At 43.8% G+C, this 11,299-nt stretch overlaps 1 protein-coding gene across 1 annotated transcript; it reads left to right on the forward strand.

Moving 5' to 3' along the window:
* Nucleotides 1-490: 490 nt before the first annotated feature.
* LOC134408343 (kallikrein-14-like) lies at nucleotides 491-5,728 on the forward strand. The gene is made up of 5 exons (XM_063140597.1): nucleotides 491-539; nucleotides 1,676-1,829; nucleotides 3,966-4,219; nucleotides 4,994-5,130; nucleotides 5,576-5,728. Exons 1-5 carry the CDS (start codon nucleotides 491-493, stop codon nucleotides 5,726-5,728), a joined length of 747 nt encoding a protein of 248 aa, XP_062996667.1.
* The last annotated feature ends 5,571 nt before the right edge of the window (nucleotides 5,729-11,299 follow it).

Below are 11,299 nucleotides of genomic sequence, written 5' to 3' on the forward strand. Positions count from 1 at the left end.
CTGATGTTCTTATGACTAGATGAACCCTTGGTCTGATCCAGCATGGATCTTCTGATGTTCTTATGACTAGATGAACCCTTGGTCTGATCCAGCATGGTTCTTCTGATGTTCTTAATGCCCCCTCCCCTTTTAGGAGTGGCTGTCTTGCAAACTCCTGCTTCATAGTTGGCTTTTGAAGGGCCAGCCAGTCATGTCTTGGTCTCTGGATGTGCCACCTTCCAAGTGAATGCATAGTCTCAAATACAAACCCAGATTCCCCAGCACCTTTAGCAATATTAATTACTAAATGATCCTGGAACTCTCGGGTCATACGCTGCAGCTGCTGAGGAAGGCCAAGTGCCTTCTGCAGCTTTAGGCATCCAAGTCCAATGTGAGCAGAGTCTTCAAGCCTGAAAAATCATCGCTTTTGATAGCAAATGTTTCACCTCTTCCTTCAGCAGGGACATTCCTAGAGAGATCTCCAGCCAGACGCTGCGCTCTGCCTGTTACCATGACCCACATGAAGCAGTTGGCCATTGCGTTGTTCCTAGTGCATGCTGGTAAGTGTGAAGGAAATGGCTATATGTGCATCATATGACTACGCCAATTTGAAGTGAGCGCTTTTTTTGTTTTCAAAAGATCCAGGCTTGGAATGTGGGAGGAAGTTCCAAGGGGTAGAGTTTGCATGGTCAGCTCCATTGTGAGGATGAGAAACGTATGATATTTTTGCAATATCTGTTTAACTACAAACATATACATGGAGCATGGGGGGAGCAGGACAGTTCCCAGACAGTCACCAGGTTGGGTGCTGTTTTTATTCTGTTATTTGTGTTTTTATTGTATTTTAATGCATCCTTTTATTACTGTTTTAATCAAATTTTATTTATGATTGTAAGCTGCCTTGAGCGCCATTATTCTTAGTAGAAAGGGATGATGATGATGATGATGATGATGATGATAATGTAAAAACAACTGCTAACACAGCAGTAATCCTCTCAAACGCAAGCAGCACACACCCAGAGCCATCCACCTGCTCAAATTTCTCACCTGCAAAATTCAAACTTCCCTCTCATCCCCTGGCTAAACTCAAATTGACACTGTTTCTTTTCAGTCCCCTATCCTAGCAAGGTACGTAAGCAGTAGGTAGTAGCTACCAGCCATCCAAAGCCATTCATATATCCTTTTAAGTGATTGTCTTATTGACTTATTGAGAAAGTATCTTTAATAATTTGCTAAGAAGCCAAGAGGAAAGGTCATCTCACCTGAGAGCTATGGCACGATTTCTATGTTGATTGAAAGAGAGCATCCCATGATAATTTTTCAGCTTTCAAAATACCAGACAAGGAATTCCTGCAGAAAATGATGGAGTAGATGAGAATTTCCTCTCCCCTAGGTGTAAGACCTGAGGGATGGGCCCCTTCTTTTCCCTAGTTCTTTTTCTGTTTCCCCTCTATAGTAAGAGCATCCTGGAACCAGCTCCTCCAGTAAATAAATACCCCAAAGCTGCTGGAATCACAGAGACAGTGCACAGAAGATGGATAAAAGGCAGGATGGGACTAAAGCCAGATATTCTCAACTCCTGTTCAAGGATTTCAGGAAACCTGCTTTGATAATCTGACTGTTTATTTGTTGTTTCTTCCACTATCGTGGTCATATTGACCTGCTTTGATAATATGCTGGCTGGCATCTTTTGCAGTGTGCGCCCAAGATGACGAGGGAAGGATAATTGGAGGTTACCCCTGCATCCCCCACTCTCAGCCCTGGCAAGCCTATCTGAGAGGTAACTACATCTGTGGGGGAGTTTTGATCGATCCATCCTGGGTGGTCACCGCTGCGCACTGCTTTGGCGGGTGAGTCTGAGTATGTGCTTGAACTGAACCTATGGAGCAGCCTTGAGTCAGGTCACTGGTCCTTCTAGACCAGACCAGCATAGTTTACGTTGACTGGAAGTGGAGCTTCAGGCAGGAGATCTTTCCTAGACCTGCTACAACCCTAAGATTTCTTTAACTGGAAATACCAGGAATTGAGCCTGGGACTTCCTGCACTCATAGGACATGCTTAGGCTATGTCTGCCACCCAAAGTGGGAAGAGGTGGAAGTTCTCAAGAAGTTCAGGTGGTGATCAATTTCATGCTCAAACCCTAATTGATTGTCATATCTGGACTGGGGGTGGGAAAGTATGAGGTAGCCATGAGCCATACTCTACACAGAACAGTCCCCTATTTGATGGGCTGTCAGAAGACAGTCCTGTCTTTGAAAGTGTCCTTTGTTCAAAGGCCTGTCCAGTCCAAACCCTGTTTAAGGATAAAGAACCATAAGATGGTAGGATGGTCATGTATCCTACTGTGCAGAGGACAGTCCTGGATAGATTCTGTCAGGGATCCTGCAGTTGCACGATTCCTGCAGTGAGCAAGGATGGGTAGATCCTGTAGTTGTGAGACTCCTGCAACGAGCAAAAGTGGGTGGAGAGATCAGAATCTACCAGCAGATCCCTGGTGATTTGCAGTAGATCAGCAAGGATTTCTAACTCCAGTTGTTCATCAGAAGGAACAATACTGAGTGACTCCCACTCCTCAAATATACTCCTGTAATAAAGAAGGTTTGGGTAACCAGAAAATGAATGTGTGTGTGTGTGTGTGTGTGTGTGTGTGTGTGTGTGTGTGTGTGTGTAAGGACTGTGAGCCTGTCTCTGTTTGGTGCATCTGAGGTCTGCCCACCTCTGGTCACTAAGTGAACCCCAAGCCCTCGTCCAAGAGGGTTTTTTTCTGTTTAGTTCAGAACAGCTATAAGAGAGGGCCATAGTGCAATGGCAGCAGAAATTGGACGGACTTACTCTTCTCTGCCAAATCAAGATATGAGGCTTCTTCTCAGGGTAGAGCTAGGCATGGTATGAGGCAGATAGAGAAACACTGCCATCTTGTGGATAGATTTACATCACAAATCGTTTCACAAAGGCGGTTCAAGCATTTCACCAAATTGCAACCTATTGTCTGAAGCATTTCATAGAAACATTGCAGCTTGCTACATAATGGACTGGTTGTTACACAGTGGCCTTCAAAAGGCAGCAGGGCTGGTCCAAGACATTTTACAGCCTGGCATAAAGGACAAGATGACACCCCCTTCCTAGTCCACATCCAGAAGTCAACGGGACTGACATTTGGATCTTATTCCAGCACTGGGAACAGGACAGCATCCTCTGCTACATCTGAGGGTAACAGACTAGCTTAAAAGGTGCAGGCAGTTCTGTCCTCCAACGCACAGCTCCGTCCACCAATAAGTTGCCACTACTCTGTGCTCCAGCATCTGCTACCTGAGGGTGCTATCTCACTCTGTGTAACAGTAGAACCAGCCCTGCAAATTTATAGTTCCTGTACTACGGGAATTGTCTTCTTCAGGGTTCTGCAAATGTCCCTTCGTTCTGTCTCCCTGCAATTTCCACTGGGGCAGGGAGCTGTTGAAGGGAAGGAAGCCTCCCAAAGCCAAATATTAAGTGGAAATAAACCCAGGTGATGTAATCTAATTTTCACCAGTGAGGCTTAAAATTGGTCATGCATTAACTAAAATCCTGATAGGGTGCCATGTACATATCACCAAAACAAAGGAAATCTATCACACCCACACACAAAAAAGAGAAACACATCACACAAAAAGTTTACACAAATTTGCATAACAGTTGCATATTATTATTATCTAATTAATGATATGTGTCACTTCCCACTGCATAAACTAGACTCAAAGCAACATACACAAACAATACAGAAATCCATGCTTAATATATACCAGGAAGAATAAGGGGGGGGGGAATCAAACCAAACCAAACCCACAGTTTTTAATATGAAAAAGCTGCACTGAGCATTCTACAAGAAGAAAAGCAATAATAAATTGATTGATTGGTGACTTGCCTTGGTGCCAGGTGAGCTGGGGATAATACGTTCAATGATACTCGCTGTAATCAACCCACTTTCCCATTCTCCTCTGGCCTACTAGCAACATTGTTGTGTACCTGGGGAAACACAACATGAATACCTGGGAGAAAGGAGAACAGGTCCGGATGGTGGCCCGGTACATCCGCCACCCTCAATATGATGCTCGGACCTTCAACAGTGACATCATGTTGCTTAAGCTGCAGAACCCTGTTGCAGTCCGCCCGACTATACAGCCTCTGAGGTTACCTTCAGGCTGCTCTGACCCTGGTACAACATGCCTCGTTTCCGGATGGGGCACCATCACCAGCCCCCAAGGTACGAAACTCTCTCCTATTCTCTTTTGCTCACCTGTTCTCAGTTGTGTGTGTTTTTAATGTTGTTTTTATGTTTGGTTTTAATCACATTTTTTGAATTTCTATTTAGTTAGCTGCCTTGAGTGCCATTTTGGGAGAGAAAAGGCAGAATAATAATAATAATAATAATAATAATAATAATAATAATAATAATGTGACTATATGGAAAGGAGGACAGGGCTCCTGTATCTTTAATAGTTGCATAGAAAAAGGAATCTCAGCAGGTGTCATTTGTATGCCTGCAGCACCTGGTGAAATTCATTCTTCATCACAAGAGTTAAAGCTGAAGAAGCCCTGCTCTCTTTTGTATCTGGCCAAGAGGGCAGGGCTCCTGCAGCTTTACCTGTTGGGATGAAGAGAGAATTTCACCAGGTGCTGCACGCATACTACCCTGTGCCTGTTTGCTTTCTCTTCCCCTCCTTATTGTTTTATTATGGTTTTATTAGAATGTAAGCCTATGCGGCAGGGTCTTGCTATTTACTGTTTTACTCTGTACAGCACCATGTACATTGATGGTGCTATATAAATAAATAAATAAATAAATAAATAAATAATAATAATAATAATAATAATAATAATAATAATAATAATAATAAATGTCACCTGTTGAAATTGCCTTTTCTATACAACTGTTACTGATACAGGAGCCCTGTCCTCCTTTCCCTAGGGTCACACTAGATGTTTTTCACCATTTGGGTAGTTATTAATCAGGGAAAGGGGGTCATATTTTTTACAGCAACTTTCCCAAGTGTCCTGCAGTGTGGGAACGTCAGGATTATCACCCGAAGGACGTGTGCGGCCTCTTATCCTCAGCACATCACAGACAGCATGGTGTGCGCTGGTGTACCAGAAGGTGGAGTGGACACCTGCCAGGTATGAGAAAGGCATCACTTTGCTACTAAAGTGGCTTCATGAGAATCTTCATGACAGTGGTGGCACATGAACAGCCTCAGGCAGTTAAATGACTTGGAGCAACCCTTGTCCTGGCCCATTCTTCTGCATCTTCTCCCCCCCCCCCCCCGCACCTCTTTTCGTGCATCTTTCTCTCCATGACATAAATATCGTGAGAAAAACAGATCTTGTATCCATCCAATGCATATGGTTGACCATACTTAAGGTTTGTAGCACTGTTTCAGCACAATGCTGCCTCCAAGAGGTCAGGTGGACATAATGCAGTTTAAGGGTCTTGCTATTTTATTGTTTTACTCTGTACAGCACCATGTACATTGATGGCGCTATATAAATAATAATAATAATAATAATAATAATAATAATAATAATAATAATAATAATAATAATAATGTGCTGCTTTCTACAGGGCGACTCCGGAGGACCACTGGTCTGCAATCAACAGTTGGAGGGGATAGTCTCCTGGGGCATGGAGAAATGTGCTCAGGCCAACCGGCCTGGGGTTTACACCAGAGTCTGCAACTTTGTGTCATGGATCCGGGATGTCATGTTGAGGAACTGACCCCGAGGACAGAGCTCGTCTTACCCATCTTGACGTCCCAGCAAATAATAAACGATTACTAAATTTTGGTTCTGTCTCAGTTTTCCATTCCATGAAACATATATATGGTAGGGTGACCCTATGAAAAGGAGGACAGGGCTCCTGCATCTTTAACCGTTGTACTGAAAAGGGAATTTCAGCAGCTGTCATTTGTATATATGGAGAACCTGGTGAAATTTCCTCTTCATCACAACAGTTAAAGCTGCAGGTGCCCTGCCCTCTTTTAAGTTTGGTCACTCTAGTATAGCTCCTGCACCTTTAACTGTTGCAATGAAGAGGGAATTTCACCAGGTTCTCTATATATACAAATGACACCTGCTGAAATTCCCTTTTCTATGCAACTGTTAAAGATACAGGAGCCTGCCACGACACACGCTCTGAACACCAGGCTTGGCCGCGGCTACTCCCTGCTCAAGCCAAGCACCACCGCTTGATACGCCTGAAGCAGGGGATAAAAACCACCTTCCTCCAAACTATGTGGAGAAAGGGGTTAAAAGGAGAAGGATTTCAATATATAAAATAAAACACTGTGAGTTATATGTGCTGAGGTGAATGATTGTCAGAGTGGGTGCTAAATGTGTAAACTTCAGATGATAAATGCCAAACAGACACGTGGGATTTTTGTGGTAGTTAAAAACAAAATAATTAACATTTATTTTTAAAAGTTCACAAGCTTTGTTTCAAATAAAACATTTAAAAACCTTTTTGAAACCTTTCATCCAATCCTTTCACTCATTCACATACGCGCTTTCCTTTCTCTCACACAATCACTCTTGAGCTTTCTTTATTATCTGTATTGATTATTATACATCAACTATGTGCACACCACTCTCTACACTGAACCTCAAATTTCCCAGAACTTAAGTACTCTAAACACAGAGAGCTAAAAACTCTAAGAGTACCTAAAAAGTCTCTCCAATCCCCCCAGTCATTCCCTTATATATCACTCCTCCCCCCACCTCAGACATTCTAACTCCGCCCACTCAGGCCAACATTCTATAAACCACAGACTTACAAACTGCAGACATACATTTGGGAATTGACTTGTGGGGTGTAACGCCACAGAGCCCTGCCCTCCTTTTCATATGGTAACCGTAATATATGGATGTAATGCAGCTGGTGGTGTGTAGATCACCAGGATGACTTGCTTCCTCTTTATGTAGTACAGAAAGAGTGGCAAAATTAAGGAGCCCTTGCTTTGAAACTCTTCTCCCCTGTCTCCAAGTATAAGGATATCAAAGCAAACATTTGCAGCAGGCGTCCAGAAGCTCAGACCCAGCAGCAGAATAGAGACCAAAAAGGTCCCATTCTGGCCCTTTGGGTTTTTTCAGTTGGTCTTGCATATTAGAAGTTATTTAGTTCCTTCAGATGGGGGGGAGGATCGTGTCCCCTTACCTTTGGGTTTGAAGCTGCAGCATTTCCACTTCTGTAACAAGCTCCAATTACATGGAGGGAGAGAGCAGGAAGAGAAGCGACCCAGCATGTTTTTTTTTTTTAATGTAAAGAACAGATACCACCACCACTACCCCATGCACAACCTCTCCTCCTGCTTTAAGTGAGAATGGACAGTGTTGCAAACTATGGACAGCTGCCCAGTAGCGTCTGGCTTAGCACTAAGCTGCTTGCTTCGCATCATGGTAGAGCTGCCTTCATGTGTCTCCTTCCAGCAATCTCTTGCGGTTGCATCCAAGTGTTGTCCGTTGGCTAGAAATGACCATTAATAAAATAAGAACCATGCTGGAACAACTCAAGGGCCCATCTAGCCCAGCACTCTATTCCCACAGTAGCCAACCAGCTGTCAACCAGGGAACCACAAGCAGGACATGGTGCAACATCCTATCACCCATATCCCCCAGCAACTGGTGTACACCAGCTTACAGCCTCTGTTTTTGGAGGGAGCACATAGTCATCAGGACTAGTAGCCACTGATAGCCTTCTCCTACAAGAATTTATCCAACCCCCTTTTAAAGACATCCAAATTGGTGGCCATCACTACATCTTGTGGTAGTGAATTCCATAGTTCAACTACGTGCTGTGTGAAGAAGTCCTTCCTTTTATTTGTCCTGAATCTCCCACCAATCAGCTTCATGGGATGACCCCATTGGGCTCTAGCATTATGGGAGGGGGAGAAAAATGTCTCCCTATCCCCATCATGCATAATTTTGTATACCTCTATCAAGTCTCCCGTTAGCTTCCTTTTCTCCAAGCTAAAATTATTCAATTTTAACTCCAGAAAGCAAACTTCCTTGCCGCTATATTAGAATCTCCTGTAGCAAGCAGGTGCAGAGATGAGATTGTACAATCTGTAAATATCTCTTGCTGCTTTTCCATTTCCCAGCTGCTAGGTTCCAGCTTTCTTTCCTACACACACACAGAGCAAAACTTTTCTCCACACTGCAACAGGAAAGACTAGTCAGCCAAGTATCTTCCTTCCTTCCAGGCCTTACTTTAATAGCAGAAACGCCTTACACAAACAAATTGCACATTCCAGAGGGGCATCTGCAAATAGTTGAAGAAAAGGCAACAGGAATGCCTTAAGCTGCAATCCGATGCAGGTTTAGACAGAAAGAAGTCCTACTTTTCCCAGCATCCCTTCAGGCAGCCATGCTGCCTGGAGCATGCTGGGAATTGTAGGACTTTTTTCGGCCTAAACATGCATAGGAACGTGCCCTGAATGAGTTAGGCTGCAATGTTATGCATCCTTACCTGGAAATAAGTCCCATTGAATTCATTGTGGCCCACTTCTGAGCAGGCATGTATAAGATTGCACAAAATGGACATGTCTCAGCGGGCATGTACAGGCCTGTATGAAATTTTGTTTGGGCCATACACAGTCCACTTTGTCAAATACATCTTACCAGTTGTTTTCTGGCTGGAAAACCCCCCACGATGGCTATGTTGCAATACATGTTTTAGTCTGTAGGGAGATCCAGGGATGATGATGATTACTATTAGTAGTAGTATTTATTTATTGCAAATGCACATTCTCACATAGGACCATCATCAGTGCTGACTCCAGGTTTTTCTCTCATCTGTTTCCTCATCATTGCTACCATTTATTTTTTTTTGCTTTCCAGGCAGAGAGCCAATGGCATCTCCTGTTCTTCCTTCTCCCCACCAGTGTTTTCTGGGCCACAGCAAGAGGTGGGTAAAGAGGCAGATTGCCATGATGAAGAGAAGATCCCTGCCTTCTGGCCAGTGGACCCTTTGCTAGGGCTTGGACCCTGAGCCAGGTGCCCAACCATTCGTACCCTTGACGCCAGCTCTGCTCAACATTCAACTCCCAACATCCTTAGCCAGCTGCGATGCATAATATGCATTGCTTCACCTTGCTGGGTTTTTTTTTTTTTTACCTGTCATGCAATTTTGCCAATCAAAATCATTCCCCAGGCTGCCGTTTGCCCCATGGAAGAATAAAAAAAGAAAAAAGCTGTTTTGGAAAGTTCCGTATTTCAGCATTTCAATATTTTTGAATGGTCTGCTGCTGTTGCTTTAAATCTTTTGTTTCTGAAAATTCCATGTTTCAGAAAAATAAACATTTTCCTAAATTTATTTCCCCTTCAATAGTTTTAAGGCAGGTTGTCAAGCTGCTGCTCTAGGCCTAATGACATGGTGCCCTCTGCAGTTACCGTATTTCTTCGATTCTAAGATGCCATCGATTGTAAGACGCACACTAATTTCAGTACCACCAACAGAAAAAAAAGGTTTGATTCTAAGATATAATAAAGTCACCCGATTCTAAGACGCACCCCATTTTTAGAGATATTTATATGCGGGAAAAGTGCATCTTAGAATCAAAGAAATATGGTAGTTCAGACCTCTGGCAAAAGCAACTTTTGCTTCCCTCAGCAGGCCACTGGGCAGAGAGGGAGAGATAAGGCGGTGGCAGAAAAAGAGAAAAGGTGACCCCATTTTTTGGCTCTGGTCCTGCCCATGGCTGGCTTCAACAAAGATCTCTCCATGCAAGGAACAAGTTCAAACAATTTGTTGGTATTTTGATTTCCTTACCAGGGACATGTTCCAACAGAACTGCTTTTGGGGATCTGGTACATATGGAGTAGCTGCATTCCTTCGCCCTTTGTTTAGGAGCCCTGTGTTGTTACTACACAATTTACTGGCAGGGAAGCTGGAGCTAGTAGTCATCTCCTGCAGCTTGGGAACTGCCATTGGATGAAATTGTCACACTTTGTCCTACCGCACCCTGGAAATGGAGCTTCCCTCACACCTGACAGATGTTGCCCCCAAAAGCTGCAAACAAAATGGTGTCCATAAGCAAAGAATGGCACATATTGAAAAGTAAATAGGAAAGTGGGTGTAAAACTGAGGTGAAAGGAAAGAGCAGGGCTGGCCTTTAGGGATGGATTTTCTGGACTTGCATTTCGACACCAACCCAGGAGTGGCCAAAATGCTTTTGTGGACACACTCACAGGGAGAGTCACTGGGAACAAGTGAGATGGGGTAGCTAACATGTCAGTCTAGAAGCAGGGAGACCCAGGTTCAGATCCCCATCCAACCATTAACACTTGCTGAACCAGTTACTGTCCCTCAGTTCAACTTACCTCACAGGTCTGTTGTGAGAATAAAAGACAGCCGGGGGGAAGTGGCGGGGGAGGAAGGTCTCAACATCACCCTTAGCTCCTTATCCTCACAACAGCCCTTTGAGGTAGGTTTGGCTGAGCGAGAACAGCTGTCTCAAGGTCACTCAGTGAGCTTCATGGCTGAGTGGGGATTTTGAACTTGGATATCCCCAATGTCTCAGCCCAGCAACCTTCTCCAACCTGGAGCACTCCAGATGTGTTGGACTGTGATTCCTCATCACTACTCTGGTTCTCATCCAGATTCTCCTGGAAGATCAATTAAGGCAAGTGTGCACATGTCGACTTATCTCAAATAAATTGCCCTCCCGATGATAGCTATAGAACTACACAGGGCACCAAATTCTTGACCCTCTCTCCCCTAGACCTGCTCAACATCCCCACCACCAAAACATTCTGGACGACATTTCATGTAGGCATTGCCGAAATGTCATTAAGTTTATCTTCAGCAATTTTCTGCGTGATTCCCTAAATGTAATCCCAATATACAAGCCAGGGTGCAAGTTTCAGGCCAGGCAGGTTTCATTTTAGAAATTAAGCACTAGAGTCAAGGACTCAACACTGGCCCTGTTCAGACAAGATGCTAAACCATGCTGCTTAACCACAAAATGGTTAACGGAATGCATTAACCTTGATGCATCCCATTAACCATTTTGTGGTTAAGCAGCATGGTTTGGTGTGTTGTCTGAACGGGGCCACTGAAAACACACACACACACATATAATCAGCTTTCATTTAAAAGAAAAAAAATTCCCAGCCTCATGAGTATCTCCCATACATGTACACCCCACATGGTCTAGATTTTGCTTTTTTCTTTCAAATAAAAGCTGAGATTTAGGAGGATGACACAAATGCACAAAAGCCTGGGGAAACACATAAAACCCAAACCCAAACTGTATCCTGAAAAGTTCTGAAAGCATTTCTAAGCCAGAGCATA

This window comes from Elgaria multicarinata, chromosome 13 (genome assembly GCF_023053635.1).
Source record: "Elgaria multicarinata webbii isolate HBS135686 ecotype San Diego chromosome 13, rElgMul1.1.pri, whole genome shotgun sequence".
In the NCBI taxonomy this organism is placed as follows: Eukaryota; Metazoa; Chordata; class Lepidosauria; order Squamata; family Anguidae; genus Elgaria; species Elgaria multicarinata.

What these genes read in the sequence shown, in the direction of transcription:
- LOC134408343 (XM_063140597.1), top strand. Translation starts at nt 491, where the DNA reads ATGACCCACATGAAGCAGTTGGCCATTGCGTTGTTCCTAGTGCATGCT. An exon ending in GTTGTTCCTAGTGCATGCTG is followed by an intron (nt 540 to 1,675) that starts GTAAGTGTGAAG and finishes CATCTTTTGCAG; the next exon opens with TGTGCGCCCAAGATGACGAG. An exon ending in GTGGAGTGGACACCTGCCAG is followed by an intron (nt 5,131 to 5,575) that starts GTATGAGAAAGG and finishes TGCTTTCTACAG; the next exon opens with GGCGACTCCGGAGGACCACT.